At 40.7% G+C, this 26658-nt stretch overlaps 1 protein-coding gene across 1 annotated transcript; it reads right to left on the bottom strand.

Annotated features, from left to right (window-relative positions):
- On the bottom strand, positions 1-6518 carry LOC117815732 (sialoadhesin-like). The gene is made up of 9 exons (XM_034687621.1): positions 6410-6518; positions 5893-6192; positions 5587-5820; positions 4800-4904; positions 3975-4190; positions 1301-1642; positions 825-1185; positions 689-743; positions 1-613 (listed from the first exon to the last, which is right to left on the bottom strand). The coding sequence occupies exons 1-9, from the start codon at positions 6462-6464 to the stop codon at positions 422-424; spliced, it is 1860 nt and encodes a 619-aa protein (XP_034543512.1). The 5' UTR covers positions 6465-6518; the 3' UTR covers positions 1-421.
- Positions 6519-26658: the final 20140 nt, after the last annotated feature.

Below are 26658 nucleotides of genomic sequence, written 5' to 3'. Positions count from 1 at the left end.
AATAAAGTATATCTTAATCTCTCTTAATCTTAATCTTAAAAACCATTGAATAAGAAGGTGTGTCCAAACTTTTGACTGGTAGTGTACTTCAACTCAGGAGTTGTTTCAAAAAGCAACATGCACAATTTAAATTCACATTTGAATTCAGTGCTACTTTAGTGAACTTCAGTTGTGTTGCTCATTTACAAATAGATTAATTAATAAAGTGGTATTACTGGTAGTTACTGGTAGTTGGTTGGACAGGTTTTACATCACTATGAAAAAATATACACAGTTCAGAGTGTATCCTCCAGAGGGGGCTAGTATCACAGCACACACTGTAAGCATGTTTTCTTGCTTAACACTATTTCACCACCCATCTTTCTGAAGAAATGTGACGAAACAGAGTCTGAATCATTTACCATTAAAAACAGCTATTTACTCAAGAGCCCCTTTGTTGTTTAAAGGTCACAGCGCTGTACTGCACATCCTCCTGTTCTCGGGGCGGATGTGCCTGGACAGTGGAGTAGAGGATATCTGTGTTTTTCTTTGAGAAGCGAACTCTGTCGTAGTGGAGATCATCCGGCTCTGTAGGTTGAGCTGAGACTTCTTCATACACTGGACCAGGGCTGAGCTTTAAAGGAGAGAAGGCAGATAAGTTACTTTAAATTGTTCTGCACAGTAAGTATTTTATGTCTTCTGTTTTTACCTGTTCTATGTTTTGTGATGTTTCACTCCCAGGAGGTGGACTGGACTGCTTCTTTCTAGATGATGAAATGAATAAATATTAAAATCAATAGGTGTTGTTGATTAGTGTGTGGGTGTCATGACTCTGTGCCACTCACCTAATCCACAAGATGACAGCAACAAGTATTACAACCAGAAGTGCAGCACTGACTCCTGCAGCTACTGCTGGGATCCACGTTCCTGTTTCACCACGTGAGGTTCTACCAACAGTGAGAGTCTTTTCAGGAGAACTCATGCCTTTCTGGGCTGCAACACCACAGGAGTAGTTTCCTGCATCTTGTGTGCTGACGGGGTCTAGAACCAGGTCTTTGTTTTGGTCCCCCCGCAGGGTCAGAAGTAGTCTGTCCAGGTACCAAATGTAGTATGAGTGGTCAGTCAGAGGACAGCTGGTGCTGCAGGTCAGTGTAACTCTCTGGCCCTCTGCCACCACTGCAGAAGGAGTGAACTCCACTCTCAGATCTGAAAGGGTTAAACTGGTCAGTAACAGTTGTTGTTTTCACTTTTCAGTTCTAAGTCGTTGTTTCTTTATAGTGAGGAAGCATGGCGGTTTCTGTTCTTAAAATTCAAAGGTTACCTGTGACAATAAGAATCACTCCAGGTAAATTAGACCTTGTCCATTTAGAGTCATCTTGGTGTAGTCTGAATCTGTACTCTGCTGAGTCCTTCTTCTTCAGGTCTTTGATTTTGAGGATGTGTTGGTTCTCTGTGTTGTTTTGAAACTCCACTCGACCTTCTTCCTCAGTCAGCTTTTCAGCAGCCTCCACTCTACTGTTCTCTATTCTGTACCACCATTTGTAGCTGGGCTGCTGAAGTTCAGGATGTAAATATTTACTGACAATGCTCACTGTGGAGCCTTCGAGTGCACAGATTCTCCTGCTGACATAATCCACTCTCCAACAGTTCACATCGTCAAGACCTAAAATATAGATCCAGTACATGTCATGAGAAACAACATTATCCGTGTTATATAGGATAGATTAAAGGTAACTCTCTGTCAAAATCAGCTCTTACTTTGGGCAGGATGTTCATGCTAATTTATCCTGTCTGATTTTTAACTCTGCTCCCCCTGATTTTTAAGAACGTGAGCATTTTAAGGAGTCCTAGGATCACAGTTTTAACCCTAGGTGGCATTGTTGGCAACTTTTATATAATCAGGGCTTTTAACTTTGGACGTTTTTAGCCTGGCCACACTTACTTTAGTGAGCTGCATCACAATAACCTAGTGAACTAATGAGCTAAGCTAGTTCAATAATCTACATACATGCAGAGTTTATTTACAAGGTTCAAGATTTGGGATTTTAAAACGATCTGTTTACTCTTTGTTGTCAAAATAGTAATGACCAAGCTGCAGAGGCAAACACATTGGTGATGATGCAGTCCCAGGAGCAAACAGAACAATTTGTAAACCACCAAACTTTTGCTTTCAATTCAGGTTTGTAGAATAGCACTCTGAGCCAGTCAGGAACAAAACCAGGTCCTCTATGTGGACCCTCTTTGATCCATCAAGTATTAAAGCCTGTTTCACTGCATCAGGATGAAAACATCTACAATTCTGAGACTTGTTGTACTGACATGTCATTTAGAAACATGTTCAAGAATAAGGCCTTGGTTTAAGACTCCAGAGCTCCCTGTAAGTCCTCTTTGGATGTGGTATCATGATGCAGACAACGGCTGTTTTCGAAACCGCCTACTATACTAGCAGTATGTACTGATTTGGACAAAATTCTGTATGTAGTAAGTGAAAAAGAGCAACATCTGCAATATGCCAAAATTCCCGGATGTCGTACTAATTCGGGAAAATTTCAAAGTATGCATCAGACCAGTCTCCCTCGCATACTATTTCCCATAATGCACAGCATTCGTTCTGCTTTCTCAGTTTGTATGTGGTGTGAAAACTATCAAATTACATATAAACCACTTCCTAACTTTGTAAATCATAAGTGATGTTAAAGAAGCAGTTTCGCTATCAGCTTGGCCGTTGTTTACTTCTTCTTTCCTAAACCGGAAATCCAGTGACGTCTGGCCCAGCATGCTGTAGAATAGATCGAACAGAACAGTCATACTACATACTAAATTCAAACGCAGTATGTAGTAGGCAGTACCTACTGCCTACTACATTTGTAGGTAGTATGTAGCAGGCCATTTCGAAAACAGACAAAGTCCTGTGGACATGATTCAGGCTCTGGCACTGACCCTGCAGTGTTTCAGCTGTCCTCAGGTCTGTTCACGTCCTAGTTGCATCTCTACGTGCAGATAACAGAATCATCAGCACACAGACGAGGGTATCTGTTATCAGTCGTCCAGATATCTGCTGTCAATGCTGTCTTTGGCTGCACCCCTGTAGTCTAAATCATCATCAGACCGGCTGATGGGATCCAATAAAAATCAAGCTGGATTTTGTGTTTTTCAAATAACAGCTGGTCTTAAATAATGCCCGTCTGATTTCAGCCACTGTATGTATATGTTTTAACGTTTTAGACTAACTGTATTTTGTAGTAAAGTAAAAGTGCCACAAGAGGGCAGGACATACATGTCCAGTAGTGTTTGTGAACAGAAACAAAACATTGATCTTGAGGGCGGACATTTTTCTAACCAACAACTTTCTACAATTACATCAGATGCCTCAGTAAAGCTTTTTTCATTCTATTTGTCATGTAGTTTTCAGCTAAGATTGTCATCTCTACTACAACAAGTTAAATATAATCATGTAAGTAGGAACAAACAGTTGTTCATACCAGAGATGTGCAGGATAAAACACATGATCAAAGTTTAACTTCAGCCCAAACCACAAAGTAAAGTGTGAAGAGGACAGCATGACTAACGAGACATACTTCCTTCCTCTTCTTTTTTTCTGAAAACACCTCCAAGTTTCCGTTTAGTCATTATGCACCACATATCTGGAACAAACTCCCTGAAAGCTGTAGGTTCTGCAAAGATAAAGACTTTCTTATTTGCCACTGCCTTCCTATCTTAGCTCATTTTAACTCGCTTTAAATACACATTTTAATGTAATTTTTAATATATTCTAATTTTCCTTGTCTTTTCTATGTTTTATTATATTTGTCTTTTTAATTGTGCTCTTTTATGCTTGTTTGAATGTTACCAATGCTTTTAATCTTTTAATGTAAAGCACATTGAGTTGCCCTGCCTTTCCTTGCCTTTTATCATCAGAGACAAAAGACAAAGTGTGTCAGTCCCAAGTCTTAACAGAGTATAAGAAGGTTCGGTTTGTACCGGTTTGTACTCACAGAATTCAGCAGAGACCAGATCCTCATGGCCTTTAACAGCACAGGTGAATCCTGTATCAACATGTTTGGGAACAGATAAATCACGGATCCACATGTGGGGTTTTTCTAAGTAACCCCCATTGTACCAGCTGTAGTAAGTGGGCTCAGTCAGAGGACAACTGGAAGCACAGGTCAGTTGGCCATGATTGCTTCCTTGAGTCTTTTCAACATGCACTTCTGTCAAGATATAAGAGACATATTTGAATCAGTCAGTGTAACGTGCAAAAGTCTATTTCTGTTTGTTTTTTTTGTTCGTTTTTTACATTTGTTTTTGTTTTGAACAAACCTTGTTGTTGTTTTTTTGTTTAGAAAAATGACAAATAGTGTACATTGTAATCACATTTGCAGTATCAAGTAGGTACAAAGCAGCCGCACACAAATTTAAGTTCAGATATTCATACATGAATGTACACACACATACAATAAAATAAAATAAATACATAAATAAATGAAATAAAATAATATAGAATTGAAATAAATAAAAACCCACCCAGAACAAACTGAGACCACCTGCTACATCAGACCACAACACAGATCCTAAGAGAGGCTAGAGCTGTTCTTTCAGTTTTTCCACAAATGAAGCCCACATTTGAATATTACACTCTTTAATCGTGATGATCCGAACCCCCTGAGGGCACAGGTTAGCAAAAGTCTATTTCTTAATGAATGAACAAACAACAGTCACTCTAACCCTGGTTTATGGATGGATAACTTTAAAACACACACTCACCACTGAGGAGGTGAAACTATAGACGTTTACAAGAAGGCAGACATATAAAACTTCACCTTTTGGGTATGTGATGGGGCAGGGCTTATCCACCGGCTTCTCCACATAAGAACACATTCTGCCTTTGGCATAGGTCACATGAAAGCAGGGCAATGTGACAGAATCTGGACAGAAAGAAGACCTCATTTTGGTTTTGTTTGTTGTAATCTTTAGAAATGAAAGTCAAAGATTAAGGGTGTACACTAAAAGTCAAAAGTTTGGACACACCTTCTCATTCAATGGTTTCATTTATTTCAATTATTTTCAACATTGTAGATTAATACTGAAGACATCAGAACTATGAAATAATCTGGTTTTACCATAATCTGGATTACAACAGTAGTCAAATAGGACTATCCATTGTGTACTAACCCTACCTCTGAACAACACAACCGATGGTCTCAAACACATTAAGAAGGCAAGTCATTCTAAAAAAGGAAATCTTGACAAGGCTCATGGTAATTAGAAACCATTCCAGGAGACCACTTCATGAAGCAGACTGAGAGAATACCAAGAGTGTGCAAAGCTGTCATGAAGGAAAAATGGGGCTACTTTACAGAATCTAAAATATAAAACATATTCTGCTTTGTTTAACACTTTTTTGTTCATTAAATAAGTCCATGTATGTTCTTTCATAGTTTTGATGTCTTCAGTATTAATCTACAGTGTTTCAAATAATTAAAATAAATACAAACCCTTGAATGAGAAGGTGTTTCCAAACTTTTGACTGGTAGTGTATATTTAACTTTCTTTTTAAAGTAAGGAGGTGTTGTGTAACATTATGAGAAGTGAAAGTGTGTCACTCACCCACTGAGACTTCAGGGGCTCTTAGATCCTCGTATCCTTTGATAGCACAGGAGTACTTGACTGATGTATTACTGCTGACCATCCGTTGATACCAGGGAGACCAGTCCTCGTGGAGAAACTCTCCGTTCTTGTACCAGATGTAGGCTGCTATGTTTCCAGGCGGGGTGCAGTTGGTCTCACACATCAGTGACACTGTGTGTCCCTCTGTGGTAGGAATCACCTTTACCTGCAGGTCTGACAGGATCATTTGTAATAACATCAATAAGATATTTAGAAAAATGTGCAACTAAGCAAGAACCGCTGTACCTGCAACACTGAGCTGAACTCTGTTTGACCAGCAGAGGTGCGACTCTTCGACATCTGTGCAGCAGTAGTTGTTTTCATCACTCTCTCTCACTTCTTTGATTGTCAGAATTAGCTTATTCTCTTTGGACATGTTGAACACAACATGATCATCATCTGCAGTGCTCTCCAACTGATGGGGCTCCAACCCATCCGAGTGTATGGTGGACCATCTCATGTTTGAAGTTTGATGTTTAGCTAAGCAGGGGAGATCCACTGAAGAACCTTTTGGTGCACAGATGGTGTTTGTTTGTCCATGAAACCCTTTTAAAAAGAAACATTAGGACAAGTTTAAACAAACTTATAATCACAACACCTGGATAAAAACAGTATTCTGCACTTTAAGGGCATTTGTAGAGCTTTGGACGCTTCAGTACAGCTTTGTCATTCTATTTGTCATGTAGTTTTTAGCTGAGATTATCATCTCTCTTATATCTAGTGAACTATAATAATGTAAGAAAGAATAAACAGTTGTTCATACCTGAGATGTGCAGGATAAAACACATGAACAAAGCTTCAACTTCTGCCCAAAACATGGCTGCTGTACTCCCTTCCAATCAGAAGCTTTTTGAAAGTGAAGAGTAAAGAGGACAGGCTGACTGACAATTGAGTGGTGACAAGTTCAAAACAAGCTTCCTTCCTCTTTAATGTTTCTGAAAACACTCCCTCACTTCCAAACCCAAGTTCAGCTGCCCTTATGCCAATGCTACACATCTCCTCTCTTGTCCTGCAGAGGGTGCCAAATCACAGCATATGACTACAGCAGGGGTTTGTGCGTGTGTGACAAGGCCAAGGTGTGTTTGTGTATGCATATCCATATTAAGTATGTGCAGTGACACTTGCCTTTTTAATTTTCCTAAACTATAAAAGGCTTATGTACTTGAATATTCCAACTTTGAGTACCATGAAAAGCGCAATACAAATCCTATCAATTATTATGATTATTATATTGTGGAGACGAAAGTTAGCACCAGTTTCTCCTCTGATTGTTGTTGTCAGTATTCAATTTCTCTAAAGTAAATATTTTTTTCAAGTAGGTTGCTAAAGAGAAAAAATGCACACCAATCAGGACTAATGAAAATGAACATATGGTTTAATACATAAGTTTTGATAAACAGCTCCATAGCACAGCTTAATAAAACTACATGTTATTTATAAAGCACTTTTCTGAATACTCAAAGAGGTGAACAGAGGATAAAAACATCATATAAAACAACAGAATAATAAAAACATGAATGAAAAGCATAAAATACATTTAAAAGCAATCATACATTTTGAATGTTTAGTGGTAAGTCGTTCCAGAGGGTGGGGGCGACGACAGAAAGCTCTATCCCCCCATGTTCGGTGCTTGGTGTCAGGTGGTAGGGAGAGGAGGTGGGCGTTGGAGGATCGGAGGTTACGGGAGGGGGTGTGGTGGTGGAGAGGGTCGGTGAGGTAGGAGGGGGCCTTTGTGGGTGAGGAGGAGGATTTTAAAATGTATTCGCTGTTTGATAGGGATCCAGTGGAGGTTCTGCTCCATAGCACCCCCTAGTGATTTCAAATTGATACCCCTCCCAATCTTTAACCTACATGCATGATTTTTCCCCCCCCCATATAGACCAGGCAGGCCAAAGTCCAAGGGCGTCGTGGTGAAATCCCAACAGGAAGTGCAGAAATAATTTTTGAATGGCAGATTTTGGCTGATTTGTGCCATTAGAAAGGTGGAATAAGCACCACCTTACAGCGCCTTACACCATCTTCTACCACCTTATACCTCCCGGGCCAACAAAATCTTGTGGGATAAGCACCACCTTACACCGTGGGTACATTTTTCCTCCTGCTCTTTTCCCATCTGCATTTTCACCTTTTTGGGGTAATATTACTGGACTTCATGGCTTTTGTCCTCTCTTCCTCCCTTCCACACTCACTGCCTCATCCTTATATGGGACTTGAACCCTGCAGCATCAGATTCTAAGGCAGCTTCCTATGGAATCACGCTACCAAGCTGCCTGTCACCAATTGCTTTTTTCTGTCTTTTCATTTCATCCCTTGGTTGTAGTTTTACAAAAGCACAACTCAACCAGATTGTGAGCAAACTGTTTCATATCCATCTCGCATTTGAAGCCCTTGTCAGGACCTGAACCCTGCACATTCAGACTCTAAGGCAGCTTCCTATTGATCAAGTGGGCCCTGAGAAAGGTGGAATAAGCACCGCCTTACACCACCTGCTTATTTCCCATCTGCTTTTTCACCTTTTTGGAGTGATCGTCTTGGACTTAATGGCTTATGTCCTGCTACTCCCTACCTCCCTTCCTCCACTTCCACACTCCCTGCCTCCTCCTTGTACGATCCCTTCCTCAACCATGTTCAATTCCAACTGTCCCAGCAACCTGTTTCATTTCCATCTTGCATTTAAAGACCTTACCAGGACTTGAACCCTGCAGTTTCAGACTCTAAGGCAGCTTCCTATTGATCAAGTGGGCCCTGAGAAAGGTGAAATAAGCACCACCTTACACCACCCCTGCCCACAAAATCTTGTGAGCCCTTAGAAAGGTGGAATAAGCACCACCTTACACCACCTGCTTATTTCCCATCTGCTTTTTCACCTTTTTGGACTGATCATCCTGGACTTCATGGCTTATGTCCTGCTACTCCTTTCCTCCCTTCCTCCACTTCCACGCTCCCTGCCTCCTCCTTGTACGATCCTTTCCTCAACCATGTTCAATTCGAACTGTCCTAGCAACCTGTTTCATTTCCATCTTGCATTTAAAGACCTTACCAGGACTTGAACCCTGCAGCTTCAGACTCTAAGGCAGCTTCCTATTGATCAAGTGGGCCCTGAGAAAGGTGGGATAAGCACCACCTTACACCACCTGCTTATTTCCCATCTGCTTTTTCACCTTTTTGGAGTGATCGTCTTGGACTTAATGGCTTATGTCCTGCTGCTCCCTTCCTTCCTTCCTCCACTTCCACACTCCCTGCCTCCTCCTTGTACGATCCCTTCCTCAACCATGTTCAATTCCAACTGTCCCAGCAACCTGTTTCATTTCCATCTCGCATTTAAAGACCTTACCGGGACTTGAACCCTGCAGCTTCAGACTCTAAGGCAACTTCTCCAACGGTTGTTCTCCAACATTGAGTTGTTCACAAACGGCCGCGATAATTGAAGCCAATGCGGAAGTGTTAAAAACTGCAATTCATCAAATGTCCACTGGAGGCTGGCTCTGGAAGTAAAACCACATACACACAAATTCAAAAAAGACGATCTTTACAGTAGAAATAAACATATTTACAACTTGGTACAAAAAACGAGTGTAGTCGGGATAGCTGGGGGGTGAATTTTTTCATAACACCGCAATTTCAAAGATATTGAGATTACGAGTTTTCCCTTATGAGAGGCACAGCTGACTTGATTGACAGGTGGGAACACTTTAGCTGTTGGCTAGGAGGCTCAAAGCCCGCCTCTTTACGTCACACTAGCTCGACAGCAGTTATGTTGAGTTCAGAATTTCCAATATGGCTCCCACCACCGACAATTGGCTTCAAAACAGCGCTTCAGAAACAGATGGGTGATGTCACGGATGCTACGTCCATATTTTATACAGTCTATGGTTGTTAAACTACCCCAACTATTTTCCTTAACCTGACCAAGACTTTTCGGTGCCTGAAACCAACCACACTGTGATTGTTTAATGTTTTAATTTTACATTATATTTTATGACTCTGTAAAACACTTTGGATTGCCTCAGTGTGTGACATCTGCTTTTAAAAATGACGCTGACTTGCCTGCCTTAATGATTGTTTCAGCACCACAAGTCATAAAATGTGGAATGATTCTCTGCAAGATTTTCATTTGAACATTACTTCATTATTATCACTAACTTGACCACTTTTAAAAAAAAAGGCTTATCTGACATTTCACCTTTTATTATTGCAAACCTGAGAGCAGAGCCTTGTAAGTGGGGAAAAATGATGTTACAGTCATTGTTTGAGGCCACTGACCTACCTGGCAAATTTCAGGTACATGTGCAAAAAAATAAAATATTGTAAAATTTCAGTCTATGTTAGTGAGTTATGGGTTATAGTTCATTTCTAAATAGATAAGTCCTGTGTCCACTAAACCCTGCTATTTCTAGAGTGCCAGTGTCAATCAGGTCTGTCATCAAGCTTCATGGAGGCAGTTCTCCGAGCAGCTCTCTGTGCCAAACACTACCAGACAGATTAATAAGACAAAACAGTAACTGTTCCTCTTAATACTCAGCCAAATCCTCATCAGCCTTTTATAACTTTTCCCTCTGTGGTTCTCCCTCCTCCTACTCATGTTCAGCCCTCCAGCTCAGGCTTGTTGAGCTCTTGTCTCTGTCTTATCCAGCGTTTTAATGACTTCTCTGCAGAGATATGGAGGATAGTAATGAGAGCTGTGGAAAGGGAGAGCAGAGCCAGGTTACTTCGTGTCTCAACACAAGAGAGAGTCTGCTGTCTTTCTGCCATCACCTGCTGGCGAGTTGGCACGCAGGTAATAACATCACTGTATAATAATTAACACATAAACACACACAGGTATGCTGGAGTTTTGTTCTCTTTGCCAGAAAATGCAGTCAAAATAATGCTGTCTCAGCCAGCGCATTCCTCTGTGATCGTCTGCATTGTTTCTTTTGTCTTTGGTACCTGGGAACTTTATACTTTATTAAAACGCCAGTGAAGCTCTGAATAGGACATATTCTGCAGTGTGTGCATACACTGTGTGAATTACAAGCTGGCCATTTCCCTTTGTTTTCCTGGTTATTGACACAAATGAGACATGTGACTGTCTCTCAGTGTTTGAATTGCATTTAAGAGCATGTATTTTGGTCATCCAAGAGGTGATGCTGTCATGCAGTTTCTCTGGCTATTAGTTTGCTTCAAGGTACAGTGTGTAGAAATGGGAATATTTAGATCTGAAATCAAGGAGTCAGATTCTAGATTGAAACGCTCCCTTACTCACCCCTCCGGTCGGTAGAGTGATGGTGGCCCTTGAGGACAAGAAGCTCCTCTGATACCTGATAAGTATGGTCCTCCATTTATCAAGTTTTTACCATCAAAATGTCTATCAATACAAATTCTTTGGCGCACAACATCGCTGCTCTCTTCTTTTTTTGTCTTTCATTTGTTGCATTTTTAACTCGCTGAACACAAAAACGCGTATGGCCATTACTGGTTTGTCCATTCTGGGCTCCTGTAGAAACATGGTAGTGCAAGATGGAAGCCTCCATGGAAGGGGACCTGCTCCTTATGTAGATAATAAAAGGCTCATTCTAAGTTAATAAAACATTTGTGTGCATGGAAAACCTATCCATGAGTATGGACTCTACATGTGTGGGAGTGGATTTGTAAGCTATGCATGCAAATTTGCAAACCTTGTACACAGAGTCAAATCCAATCCGTGTGCACAGTTTGCAAATCCTTGTGACGGATTACAAACCTGTACCCACGGATTTGTTGTCCATGAGCACGGCACATGGCTCTGTTTTATTTCTTTACTCAGGGGAGGGGCTCCATAGGAGAGGGGTGGACTTCTGAAGAGCTGGACTTGGACATCAGTGAGATAGGTCAGAAGTGACTGGGATGGAGGGGGTCACAACAGTTATGTGAAATGACGAACTGACAGCGGGAAAAATAGGAACAGATTCAAAGTTTGTCAGCATTGAGAGGATTTGTCGATGAAGATTGTGGCTACATTTGGTTTGTTCAGTACTTACATTAATAAACCTGTATAATCAGGAGATCAGGGAGAGAGGGGTTGATGTTTTATGCCCTCAAATTGAGAAAAAAAAAAGGCTGTTTGAGGGGTAGGGGCGAAAACAAAAAAAGGGACCTCCTTTCAAACCCCCACTACTCCCAGTTTAGGGTGAATTTGAATTAATTGAGGCAGCCTTAACTCTTTTCTGCAGCTTAAATTCCTGCATTCTGGTGAACATTTATGCAAACAAATGAAATATGAAAAAGCAAAAAACTAAACTTTCTATATTATTGATTATATTACATAATTAACATAACACAACATAATGAACTACATAGATATCCAAAGTGAACTTTAAAAAAAAACTTTTTATAAATTTTAGGGGAATCTAGGGGGCACTTTCTGACATTTTCTACATTTCAGGGTCAACAAGGGGGCATTTTTTTGTGTGTTTTATGCATTTGAGGGGCTTACAGAGGGCCCTTTTTAAAAAGTTTTATACATTTAGGGACATCCAGAAGGCACTTGTCTATGTTTAATACATAGGTGCATCCAGAGTACACTTTTTTTGCGTCTTGTGCATTTGAGGGGCATCCAGAGGGCACTTACTTACGTTTTATACATTTAAGGGGCATCCAGAGGGCGCTTTTTAAAGTTTTATTACATTATAGTGCAATCCAGAGGGCACTTTTTTGTGCATTTTCCTCTGAAAGGGCACCAGAGAAGGCTATTTTTAATGTTGTATCTACTACAGTGGATTCCAAGAGGGCACTTTATCCCAGATCAGGATCAACATTTAGATAAAGACTGCAATAAATGACTGATGATGCATTGACATGGTATTGTTGCACCGATTATATTTAATGGAGATAAGTACATGTTTGTATATTTCCTCAGAGAGTTATTCATCTCCTGCATAAAGTAAGATAACAGCCCAGAATGGAACCAGAGCAGCAGAAGCAAAACATAAAGGGTTGCTTTGTTTGGATGGGAACTGGAGCAAGTTGTGTCTGCTCCTGAATCTGAGCAAGTTTGAGTGAAGTCTGTGAAATGTTTTACATAAGGACAACCCTGTCTTACACAGACAGAAGCCGAATGGATTCTCATGTTAAGATACTTAGATAAGATACTTCACTAAGCTAAAAAAGACATACAGAAACACAACTTAAGTGCAATAGAACATGTTTACCCTACTGCAAGATGTCTTTGCATGAAGTAACAAAAACAAAGTAATGTCTTCATAGTGCTAGATGTGTTCAGATACAAATGAGTAAGGCGGATTTTACCTCCATGGTAACTCAAACACATGGACACAGGAACAGCCTCTCTCTCTTTTCCACTCTGTCTTTCCTGGTGCTCATTAACAACCACACAAAGCATCTGTGTCATCGTCCTGATTAGGAGTTAATACGATGCTTCCTCCTTCATCTGGAGGCTAGCGTGGCCTTCAGAGTGATGCCATGATGTCACCTCACTGTTTGTGTTACTGCAGCTTGTGTATCGCACACACACACACAGAAACGCACACACACACAAGGCAAACACGACCTCGGCTACTTCCCTCCATTACCCGTCTTTAGACAGCGCAGCATTGTTTCGGAGCCAAAATTACCACATCAGCAGCCCTCCAAATACACCCCACATCCTTCTCTCCCAACCCGGCGACAATGAGGGAGAAATCCTTCTTTTGGAAGAGGAGAGGGGGGATTTCTTCTCTCTCCAGTTTCCCAGCGTGGTAATAACTGCCGTGAGAGCTTTACTAATTGGCCTCTTAATCTTTTGAAACGGCAGTGGAATCAAGCAATGGAGAGGGTGAGAGGGGTTGGAAAGGAGGATGATAGGTGGAGAGAGAAAGAGAGTAGTTTACCCACAGTGGTTATCTGTCCTTTTGTTTGTGTTACTGTATATTAACCTCTATTTACAGATTCTACATATAATATATGATCTGTATGTGGGGGCCTGGATTGTAGTTTTCAGGTTTCTGTGTGTAGCCTGAGAAGTATAGTTGAATCATGAATCAGCAGTCCTTATGGAGAGCAAAAGCAGGCAGCACGCAATCTGCCACAGTGACATCTTGACTCCCATCTGTGGTGACAATCACATATATATCTCCACTTACAGATATCTGCATGCAAGTGCAACTATCCGGCCACTCTGATGATTAATTTGAACTTAAAGGCACTGTGAGGAGTTTTGAACTGGCTGAGAAACAGACTGAAACTGATACTGATGCTTCTTCATGACCTTTAGAAGCACAAGACCATCAGCAACAACACTGATGCCTGCTCTGTTGACATTTTTAACGCCTGAAACCGCTGTGAGACTGGATGATTGACATCTCACTTCAGAAACAGCATTTATTTGACTGTTTTCATGGAAAATAATCACATTGTGTGATAAATTTGACTGTTGGAAGACAACAGGAAAATGTTTTTGTAGAAAACACTACTTTTGCATGTACAGGACAAGAGATAAGAGGTACCACTTTGTCCACAAGGGGGCGCAAAAATCAATACAAATTAAAAGTTCCTCACAGCAGCTTTAAGTGACAAAAATGCTCGATGCTATGTTTTGGAAGCCAATCCGCTTCCAGCGTTTTTATTTTCAGACTTACAAAAATACACTGATAATGATCGATCTGAATGTGGGAACATAGGCCCGCTCCTGATAAAAGACCTAAAGCTTTTATTTGAACTTTTTACAAATCTGCATCATGTTGTTATTCCAGCAAACTTAACACCCATTAATGTCAAGTAAAATAGTAAGGGTGGAAGCTCTTTGTAACTGTTTACAGTGAAACTGGGACTAACAGAAAAAACAACAACCAAACAGCTAGTGACTAGATGACTAGAGCCTTCGTACGTACCTCAACAAGCCATATTGGCGCCCAATGAACAGGTACTCCAGAATAAGGAAATGACAGCAATTATTTTGCAGACAATTCTGAAGTGTATAATTAAATTTTGCATTAGACTGTCATCCACAAGTTGCTAACTGTACTGCAAACAACGGAGCACATGGAAAGGAAAGGCTTACCTTGAGGTAATTTAACACTAACTACTGGCTTGGTTGTCTGTTGTTTCCAGCGGTATATACTGCTGTCAGATAATAGACGAGGGGTTCTGAGATCAACTGTACATGCACCTATAACACTGGACTCACACCAGATCCGTGTCCGGTCGATCTCCGATCCGCTGCAGTCCGGCTTCGTGCTCTCTTGTCCGTCAACACCCACCAGTTTCAGGACCGCCGGACAGCTGGAGTCATGTGACCAAGGTTTTCCCGCTGCAATCACTGAATCAAGGATTCTCCTCCTCCTCTCATCATCCATGTTGTCTTTATGGTCCTCTGAAAACCTCTGATCTGTTGACTCCAGGCCTGGCTCTGCTCAAAGTCACATTTTGTTGTCATAGTTAAGTTAAAAACGATCTAATGATATCATGGAGTGTTTTATTCTGAAAATTAACCAGATGTTTTAATTTTGTTTCGGTGCCTGACTTCCTGTCCTGCTCCAACTGCTCTGTGCAGATTGAGTCGTTGTGTTCCGGCATCCTGCAAAAATAGAAGTCTTGCGTATCTGATCCGTTGCGTTCCGAGCTGCCGGATCAGAGATGCAGCCAGAACGCAACGGAGCAGATCCAGTGGGAGTTAACACATTGACTAGAATTGAAACCTATCAGATCCAGTGCTGTGACGGATCTGAGACAGACTGGACACAGATCTGGTGGAATTAGGCCATGATTAGTCAGCTGGTGTGTGCAAATGCTTGCCTGTATGCAGATGTGGTTAATGTGTGACAGTGTGCACTTGCAGCACCTTAACATATTAGTGTGTGTTGATATGTAGACTATGTTTTTACAGTCACTTGTTTTTTACCTTGTAGTGTGTGTGCATGATCCTGTACACATACTTGAGAGTGTGGGTGTGTGGTCAGCGGGGTTCACCAACACTTCCTGATGAATCATCGATGGAAAATACAATTAACTCCATCACTGCCTCCCAATTATTTCCGCAGAGGAGATTAAAGTCTCCCAACTGAGAGGATGAACAATCGGGGACGAGTCAAATGTTCCACAGGTCAAACCACCCAGCGGCGCCTGTTTTCACACTCAACACTCATCGTTCCCAAACAGCTGTCAGCTGGGCAAACTCTGTCAATCTACTGAGAGTGGTTTTTGTTTTCATTGTTGCTCTGTCCCAGCTGTTTTTCAATCCCTCTGGTTATGTGGATCATCACCTTATCACATACATCTATTGACAAACATCGTAGGAGGAGGGGATAGAATTGGAGGAAGAGGAAAAGGGAAGAGGTGTTTACTTTTGGCTGCAGCTGGCTGGAAGTGGGAGGTCAGATTGGGGGCACATGAACCAGACAATTAAAATCTGAACCAATTGAACTATTTCTGTGATGCAGATCTTGTGCACCTTATATGAGAGTGAAGTGAGGTTAAATGGAACAAGTGTTCTTCCTGCTGAAGTCACAGAAGGGCTGTTTTTACAGATCTGAGTAACCAGTGCAGTCTGCAGTATTTATAGGCACATGAGAAAAAAACGCCTCACTGTGGCTGAAAATACATCAAATGAAAATGTGCCCTCTGCCCCGATTACTTCTGCTGTTAGAGGTTTCTATTCTCTTTAAGAAGGAAAGTTGAAGCGTCAATCCGTTACTTGAGTGTCATTGCCTTCTTCCCTTTTTGCTTTCACTTCCTTCCCTTATAAACCTGACGTGTGGAAGCCTTTCTTTGTCTTCATCATCTGTAAACACAGAGAAGGTTTATAGACGTTAACATCGGTACAGGAAGTACTCAGGCAGGATCAGTGCTCTGATGTTTCGTCTCGATGCTCAGATAAGAAGGCGGAGATACATCTGTTCCAAACATTCCTTTGTAAAGTTCACTTATATCAGATGTTTTTTCATATTTTGTTTTATAAGCAACATTATAGAAGAAATAAGATACATATATACAGGTAAGTGTGGTTTTCTTGCATGGCTTATATGTGGTCTTAAACAGTGTCACAAGGCCCTGCTTCACATCACAGGCCCGTGCACTATAAACACATCGCCTTGCTCAAGGGCATATCAGTGGTCTTTGTTGATGGACAGAGTGTCACTTTTTTACTGTTCCCTTTTACAATTTCCCATTTTGGTCTCAGGCCTGTTCCTCTATCCTGAAGTAAAGTATCTTATATATATCCCTAAATAATTTAAAGTATACTGAAAGCTGCCCAGGCAGGCTTCACTTATTTGCTATAACCGTAGTTATGAATATGAATAGAATCCTCTGAAGACTCAGTACAATAAAGAAGACATCTCAGAAATTCTTACCCAGTCTCACTGTGTTAATTGCTCATATATCTTGTGGTAAACACTTAATAAATATCACAGTCAGTTTGAACCCAGTAGTTACTTAAATTTAAAAATAATTTGAACTGATTTACTGATCCCACCCATCATACATAAATCTGATCTCAAATCAGCTTGGTATCTTTACAATACGGTACGATATGACCAAGCGGCAACCTCCAGTCTAAAAATATGAGTCAATGCGGAAGTGTTAAAAGCTGCAGTTCATCGAGGATCCGCTTGAGGCTGGCTCCGGAAGTACCGGAAGTCACATACACATGAATGGGGAAAAGACGATCTTTGCAGCATTAATAAACATGTTTACAGCCTGGTACAAAAGATGAGTGTAGTCTGAATAGCTAATTTCTCGATGTCCTCTCACTGTGAGGGGGGTGAATGTTTTTCTAATTTGGCAATTTCGAAGATATTGAGATTACCAGTCTTCCAATGAGAGGCACAGCTGCCCGTGGGAAAACTGCAGCTGTTGGCTAGGAGGCTCAAAGCCCGCCTCTTTACGTCACACTGGCTCGACAGAAGCAATATGGCTGCCGCAGCCGATTGGTCTCAAAACAGCTCTTCAGAAACAGATGGGTGACGTCACGGATACTACATCCATATTTTTTACAGTCTACGGATATGACACAGCAAAACACAGTATGATAGGATATGTTCGATATGACACAATACAATATGTTGCAATACAGCACAATACAATACGATACGACATGACACAGCACGACACTTTATGATAGGATATGTTCGATACGACGTGGTACGATATGTTACAATACAACATGATACGAAACGATATCTAACAATACGATACAATAGGATATGTTTGGTACATCACGTTACAATACGTTACAATACGATATTTTACGATACGATTTGTTACTATACGATACAACACAATACAAACTGATATGTAATGTTACAGTTCGATATTTTACAATACGCATTGTTACGATACGACATGATACGAAATGATATGTTAAGACACAATAAGATATGTATGATATGACATGATACATTATGATACGCTTTGTTACTATACGACACGATACGAAACGATATGTAACAATACAATATGTTATGGTTCGATATGTTTTACATTGTTGTGTTACATTTCTACTCCCTTTCGTTTACCTGAACCACACTCTCCTCATTAAGCCAACACAAATCACCTGTTTCTCATTACCTGCTGCCAGTATTTAAGTCCCGGTTTCAGCTCACTCAGCGCCAGATTGTTCTCTCTGCAAATGCAAGACTCTCCAGCACTTTTCCTCGGACTGATCTCCCGGTTTCGACCCTGCCTGTCCCCGACCTTCCTTCATCGTTTCTGCCCTGGTAACTACCTCAGCCTTCTGTCCCCGACCAAGAGATTTGCCTGCTCCTCTTCTGTTTCCGGCCTGATCCTCCACACAGCGAAACCAGCTTCTCAACAGACATTGTGTGACCTGGTTAGTAAAGACTGTTACCTGCTGTTTCCTCCGGGCTCCAGTGTGCTGCTTTTGGGTTCACCCTCACACCCGTTATAGATACAATAGAATATGATAGAATATGATGCAATATTGCCCCTTTGGGGAAATTTGTCTTGATACAAGTGCAGGACATGCTAAACTTCCTTCACTATAATAGCAATATTTTCTAAACACTGAAAACCAACAACATCCCACATGCAAACAGAGAATCAAGTACCAAAGGAAACCTCAAACTATGTTTATTGCGCATTACTCATATTGTTAAAAAGCTGCACAAAACATAAAGAAGTAGAAGAGATCTTTCTGCAGCTTCAAATCACACTTCTACTCACAGACAGTTTGGAGCAATTCCATTATATCTGAAGGATTTTCTTTTATTTTGCCTAAATATTCTGTTTCACCACATAAAACAGTCTTAGTTTGCACTTTGAATATCTTCTCAGAAATGATTGCACTTTAACTTGCATGAAAAACATCACAACTATTATTGTATCCTAAGATTGTTTACTACAAGTGATCCTGCAGTGAATGTTTTTAAATATTAATCTTAGCAAATAGCAAAGTTAGAAGTTTGTGAAGTTTTTATGAAGATTTGCACTTATTGGCTGCTTTCCAGTTTGGTATTTAATGCCAAGTAAATCTCATGCAGAATGGTGGGAGGTCCAGCACTTACTGTATGCCCCCTTCCAGTTAAGCTGGCCCTCTGTCTTCATGTGTTCACACAGTACAAGGGCCCTGTGTTTCCTTTCCCAAACAGACCTAAATAAAGCATTCTCTCAGAGCCTTGTGGCCTGAGATGAACAGACGGGCGGGGGTGGTGGGGGTGTGTGTGGGGGGGTAGCATTACATGTAGGTAAATGCCGGCATATTTGAGATGGTAATCCAGGATAAATCTGCAGTTGGCTGATGACCAAACATTCATGCGTAGCACAATAGGTTTTGGCAGGTGCCCAGTCGTAGACTTACTCTGGGTTTTACGGTGAAATCCATTCTGACTTTTTTTTAAAAAAAGCTTTATTAATTAATGTTGGCTGGATTGAAGAGTGAAGGGAGGAAAAATGTGTAAAAAGAGATTTTTCCACCATGTGCCTGGTTTTGTAAAAGAAAGAAATTAATGGGGATAGCCCTTAACCCCCACCCTCCTCATAAAAGTTTTTATCCCCTGCAGGATTAACTTTTATTGGCTCCCTGTTTCTTAAACACTCTGTGTGTTTTATTTCTGCTCATATCTCCAACACCCTCCTCAAATCTGACTCATATTTTCATCTTACTTTAATCCCATTGGTGCCATTCTCCTTTCCCACAGGACAGCAGCTTGGGTTGGAGAGCTGTTTGTATTAGGAATGCCAAACACTCCTGAAGTGCTCCAGTGAAAGCTCTCCAAACTCAAACATGATGCGTTCCCTGGGTTGTTATAAATAAACTCCATAAAATTAACTTCTCTGCTTTGACAGTTGTGTGAGATAAAAAAAAGAGAAAGGAGGACAATAAAGAAAGCTTATTCAGTGCCCCGCCTCTTTCAACTTTCTTTACTAAAGGTTCATAAATCTTTAAAGCTCTATTATGCAAGAAGTTGTATTTTTGCCTCTTGGTGCGCCTATAGTTTATAGCTACAAGATGCTAACTCCTCTAATTCTGTCTTAATGGACAAACTCTGCCTATGTCTAAACGTGTATGTTGACAATTCTTCAAACATGACCAAACATCAAGCAAGTTCAAAAACACAAGACAGAGCAGGACAGCTGATATAACTAACTGGTTAAGCGATACGATAGCATAGGATATTTGGCTAACTTTAAAGATAATATCACAACACAGCATTGATATATTACAAGACACATATAATGATACGTCACCATCTCTGATTAAGTGGAGAAAACAAAATTCATTTTGTAGGAGCCAAATCTTGAACCCATATTAAAGCTGCTGTGAGGAACTTTTGTTTTGTATCGATTCTGGCGCCCCCCTTGTGGACAAAGTGATACCTCTTATCTCTTGTCCTATACATGCAAAAGTAATGTTTTCAACATAAACTTCATCCTGTTGTCTTTTAACAGTCAACTTTATCAGGCAATGTGATTATTTTCCATGAAAACAGTCAAATAAAGGCTGTTTCTGAAGTGAGATGTCCATTATCTGGTCTGACACCCACCCCCTCAGGGCGGTTTCAGGCATTAAAAATGACAACAGAGAAGGTGTTAGTGTTGTTGCTGATGGTCTTGTTTGCTATTGAAGGTCATAAAGAGGCATCGGTATCATTTTCAGTCTGTTTCTCAGCCAGTTCAAAACTCCTCACAGGGCCTTTAAATTCCTAAGGAGAAATATTTTAGTTTTGCCCTTTTTGTAGGTGTCATAGAAATGTGGTTTTGTTTCACAGAGATGTAACAAGGAACATGTTTCTAGTCTGTAAATTAAATATACAGAAATATAAAGACTGTGAAACAAGAGCACAATATTCACATTTCTTAATAAAAAAAAGGCACATTTCAAAATAAGTGCACTTTTTTATATAATTCAATTTGCTTTATTGGCATGAACAAAGACATGTTATTGCCAAAGCACATAAATTCATACACATACATTACATATATATTCATAACATATTATATTCATTACATATTACATTTTAGAGCTTGACCGCCATAACCAACTCATCTATGTAGACCTGTTAGTTTTTATGTTAACCCGTATGGTTTCAATGTCAACAACTAGCGGGGTCGTTTTCAGTCAGCTCCCATTCGTCTGTCACCTTCAATTAAACTTCTGCCACATGAGCACTGCTGCAAGTCTATGTTTGGTGCTAGAGAATTGATAATTGTATCACACATGTGAGTACAATGATATACTGTCAAATACATATTTTGTCCCAGCCCCACATGAACATTATGTGTATTTGGCATTTTAAAAAACACAACTTTTTAAACCACTTTAACTCAAGTTACGACTCAGCACTCTCAATAAGTTTACTGTTTAGGAGGGTATTCCACACAAACATGAATAATGCATCAATTCTTACAATGATTGGCTCAGTTTTACCCAAATGAACTGCCAGACTTCACTTTATGTATACTAAGGATGGAACATGATTTTCAAATGCTCTTTTCATTCACTCATTAAAAATTGAAGAGTTAATGCAAATATTATCTAATTTTGTACTATTTTCATCGTTTTCACTGGTGCCTTGTTGTAAAATGCTATTCCTGCCAGACAGTGGCTATAGAGCGTCTTAAAGCTGTTTGCTAACAGCATTAAATAACAGAAGAAGAAGAATCTAACTTCATTAAAAAGTGAAAGAAGTCAGAAACAATAGGTACAGTCACTGGGAATGTGTAGTGGTGTGAGATTCAGAAACAGAAACTAATACATCAGGGTGCTGTGTCGCAGAAACACAGACATAAAGGTTGAGACAGACGCTGACAGTGCCCGCTACCAGCAGCACCTTCTCCCGCTCAATAACGTATAATCCCCAGAAGATGCCAGTGATTATTGAATAGTATTTTAGCTTGAAATACCCATCCCTACTCTACAGTATACTGTGTTACTTTCCCACTGTAAGTTAGCACTGCAGAAAAAAAGTGGAACATGAAGTTTGTCTCCACTCTGTCTTTAACAGTCACACTTGAGATGTTGACAGCAGGGAGCTTGACTGGTCCAGAGACAGACAACAGCCACAGAAGAGAAAAAAAGAAATCAGAACAGGATGAGTGGGATGCTTCAGAGCTGCTGCCAGGAGGAAGTGACAGCGTCACGGCACGAGTGTGTCGCCATTCAAGATCCGAATCGGTTCTGACCCATTTCCCCTCCATCATTCCGGTTCTTTGTCTGTGTGTGTGTGTGTGTGTGTGTGTGTGTGTGTGTCTGTGTGTGTCTGTGTGTGTCTGTGTGTCTGGAGCACTGAAGCCGTTCAGGAGAGGCGGAGGCAGAGACAGAGGTGGAGTTCTGTTGTGATGGTATTAGCCTCTGTCAGGCTAAATGGGCTTTAATTGGTGGTGTGTTTGGTCCAACACAGCCAGGATTTTCTCCACACACACGCAGACGAGCACACAGACATACACCCCACTCTTACAGTCTCTCAGCCTCAGAGTCTTATCAGTCCTTCTTCTTCTCAAGTTCTTTTACCTCTCCTTCTCTTTCTGATTTTTTCTCCTCTCCTTTCCTCCTTCCTTTGTCTTCACAGGAAACAGAGAGATAAAGTCAGATTAACTTCTTTAAGATTACTTTGTGTGTGTTGGTGGGATGAAGGAGCCTGCTTAGATTGCTGTGCATGTGTTTGTGCGTACATGAGAAAATCGAGACGGACAAAGAGAGACTAAATGTGTACGTGCTTGTTCGAATGCTTGAGGCTGGATTTCCAGATTCCAGCGCTGCTTTGTTAAGCTTTAGCTTTGAAAAGTCTTTCTCATTCCCTCAACAATTTCCTTCACTTACACAGAGAGATGGATCAATATAAACTGCTTTTCATAATGCATACTGAAGGATGCATACTGAAGGATGTGGTAATGCATGTTACAAATCACACATGTTTGAAAAGTTGCAACTATAACCATCTTAAAGAAGGACGTGCTGTCTGGGATTGTCCTTCAAGCTGACTGTTGATTCCATTTAAAGGAGTTTGCGACCTGCATTACCTGCTACAGCCCCCTGCAGCCCTGACCAGGTGGTGGAGATGATGGATGGATGAGTTCTTGATATTTTATGCCAATGTATGAAATATTCTAGAACATCTTGGGGAGTTTTGCTTCTTCACAGTCTGAAGTTTCTGTCAGCAAACAGAGGCGATTGGCATGGATAGGTCTCAGGAGGCAGGCCATGAGATTAAACGTATGCTCTGAAAGCTACAGTGGGATGTTTTTAACATGATGATGAGAAGCAATATAGACCTAACCCAATAATAACAGTTTCTGCATTTATCAGTGCTGCTTGAAAACGTACAAATGTGCAGACTTACTCACTGTTCTCGTCTTGAAACTGATTTCAAACTGATTTCATTCTTTCCTCAAATTTGAATATTTGTATTCATCCTATTACAAGTTATACTCTTTTATGGTTGCACTGGTGGCATGCATAGACTGTATAAATAATGGACGTAGTGTCCGTGACATCGCCCATCTGTTTCTGAAGCGTTGTTTTGAAGCCAAGCCTCGGTGGGAGCCGTATTGGAAATGTTGAACTCAACATAACTGCTGTCGAGCGAGTGTGATGTAAAGAGGCGGGCTTAGAGCCTCCTAGCCAACAGCTACAGTGTTTCTGCCTGTCAATCAAGCAAGCTGTGCCTCTCATTGGAAGACTTGTGATCTTAATATCTTCCAAATTGCAGCGTTATGAAAAAATTCACCCCCCCGTACAGTGTGTGCCGATAGAGAAATGAGCTATCCAGACTACACTCATTTTTTCAACCAGGCTGTAAACATTGTTTATTTCTGCTGTAAAGATCGTCTTTTTTGAATTTGTGTGTATGTGGTTTCCGGGACTTCAGATGAACTACACTTTTTAACACTTCTGCATTGGCTTCAATTTTCTTGGACGGAGGTTGCCGCTTGGTCACATGTTGAAAAATGTCTTCTACCCGCCTACTCAGTCACAGTAAATCTTCATGGATACTTCCTGATGTGTTCTCACATCAGCTCAACTCCACACAGACATTTTAGTAGGAGCTGAGCACGGAAAGGTCTGGGCAAAGTTGGGGGGGAAATTTTAGCTGTTTGCATTCACACATCATCAGAATCACAAAGCAGACTATAATTGCAGCGATTGAACGATAGTTAAAGTATACAACTCCATCTACATGAAAGGAAGGAGCTGGTCGAGACTGCTCTGAGTGCTAACTTAGCTAACCCTAACCCTTTGAAGAAAGAGAACCCTGTGCACAAAGATCTCCGAAGATAACCATGGGAGATTCACATGAGATTTGTTCAAATCATGACATCACATATTACTGAATCTCCATTAAAGGGCATAAGAAATGTAACACTCTTGTTTTGGTTGCTGGGGTGTTTTCTGTCCCTTTCCAAAGTTTGCGGGTCAGATTTAGGGTCCAAAAGGGTCATAATTCATAATTCATAATTTGTCATATTAATCAGAGAAACAGTGGTTAACTCCATGATGACTCTGTAACATGGCAACAGGAGGAGGGTCCTGAAGTGCTTTAAAGTGCCTTAAAGAGACAGTAGCTGAAATAGGCATCGTTAAAGACACCAGTCTGAAAAAAGTTAATTATTTTCTTAGCTCTTAATCATGGAAAGCTACTGTAAAGCTACAAGAAGGACAATACAAAGCCTAAAACATGAGCATCATACCCCCTCTTTAAATCTTTGAACTGGTGGAGTTTATGTCAGCTTGCAAAAATTAAGTCTGTTGTTTATTGTTACTTTTTACTGCTGCTGTCTTCTTGTATAACTGCTGTATAAAAACAATATCAAACTCAAGGAGGTTGTGATGTTGAACTGAACATCAGCACTGATGTAAGTCTAAGTTGTGTCTGATATTCAGTTCACCATCACTCCCTCTCATGTGATATTGATTAGAAACACTCTAACACACACAACGGAACACACTCAGAAACACAAACACTGACACACATTGATGAGAAGAGGAGGATGATTTAACTGAAACATGGACCTTCAACTTTAGCTACAGTACAAATGACCCTCCATGGAGACAGATAATTATCAGAGAGTAGCTCTGAGAGACAGAAGATCACAGATTATCATCACTTGTATATTACATAACAATGTTTGTACTCTAAGTTGCATTTTCTTGCTTTATTCATAGTTATTATGGCTCCCTTTCCATTTCAGAATTAGTTTTAAGAGTTTAACGTTTGTTTTTAAGTCACTAAATGGTCTGGCACCTCAGTACATCTCTGGCCTCACACACATCTACGTAGTGGCGGTTCTGGGGAGGGGCCAACAGGGGCCAGTGCCCCTGTAAAACTGAACCTGGACACCCCTGTGCTCCCCCCCCGCCCCCTCCACCAAACAAATATTATACAATAAAAAAAGCTTCGGTATCGCGCTAATGTTACAGGTGGAACACGTGTGTGTGGCACTTGGTTCCAGTCCCTTAGAGTGCTAAGGGACTCATGTTGACTGCATCTACGCCCCCTCCAGAGCACTGAGGTCTGCTGATCAGATGCGTCTTGCCATGCCAAAAAGACGACAAAAGACACGGGGTGACCGAGCTTCTTCAGCAGTAGCTCCTAACCTGTGGAATGAGCTTCCCACCGAAGTCAAAATGCCCCCCCCCCTGGATACTTTTAAATCACGTCTTAAAACTCATTTTTACTCCTTGGCTTTTAATACAGCATGGGAGTTTGTGTTGGTCTCTGTTTGTCTTTTAATTTGTTGTGCAGCACTTCGGTAACCTTGTTGTTTTTAAAATGTGCTATATAAATAAAATGGATTAGATTGGATTGGATTATTTTAAAGATGAGGTGAAAATTGGCATAAGAAAATGTTTGCAAGATAAAAACCATCAAAGCACTCTTGGCCCCAGCCTGGCCCCCCGGTAAAATTGGTCTAGAACAGCCACTGCATCTACGCCCCCTCCAGAGCACTGAGTTCTGCTGATCAGATGTGTCTTGTCGTGCCAAAAAGTCAACAAAAGACGAGGGGTGACCAAGCTTTTTCAGTGGTAGCTCCTAACCTGTGGAATGAGCTTCCCACCCAAGTCAAAATGCCCCCACAACCCTGGATACTTTTAAATCACGTCTTAAAACTAATGTTAACTCCTTGGCTTTTAATACAGCATGAGAGTTTGTGTTGGTCTCTGTTCGTCTTTTAATTTACTGCATTTTAAATCTTACTGTTATTTATTTCTACTGTTTGTATTTGTTGTGCAGCACTTTGGTAACCTTGTTGTTTTTAAATGTGCCATATAAATAAAATGGATTGGATTTGATTATTATAAAGATGAGGTGAGAATTGGCATAAGTAAATGTTTGCAAGATAAAAACCATCAAAGCAGCATTGAGAACATGCAGACATCAGCTAAATGTATCTCAATAAATGTCAAGCTCCTCTCCAGTAAAAGTTGTGTGGAGTCGTAATAAAGCTGTGATAAAAGTGACTTCTAGTGATACTCAGACATGCTCGATTCTTTGCTGTGGTCAGACCTCCTACAATTTGCTGCAGTTTATTATTCAAAGCGCGCTCCCAGTGTGTTGTACCACGGGAACGCGCACAGGCTATATCCTGTGACTGAAAGCA

This window comes from Notolabrus celidotus, chromosome 7 (assembly GCF_009762535.1).
Source record: "Notolabrus celidotus isolate fNotCel1 chromosome 7, fNotCel1.pri, whole genome shotgun sequence".
NCBI lineage: Eukaryota > Metazoa > Chordata > Actinopteri > Labriformes > Labridae > Notolabrus > Notolabrus celidotus.
Note: the sequence above shows the minus strand (reverse complement) of the source record. Positions and strands in the feature narration are given on the sequence as shown.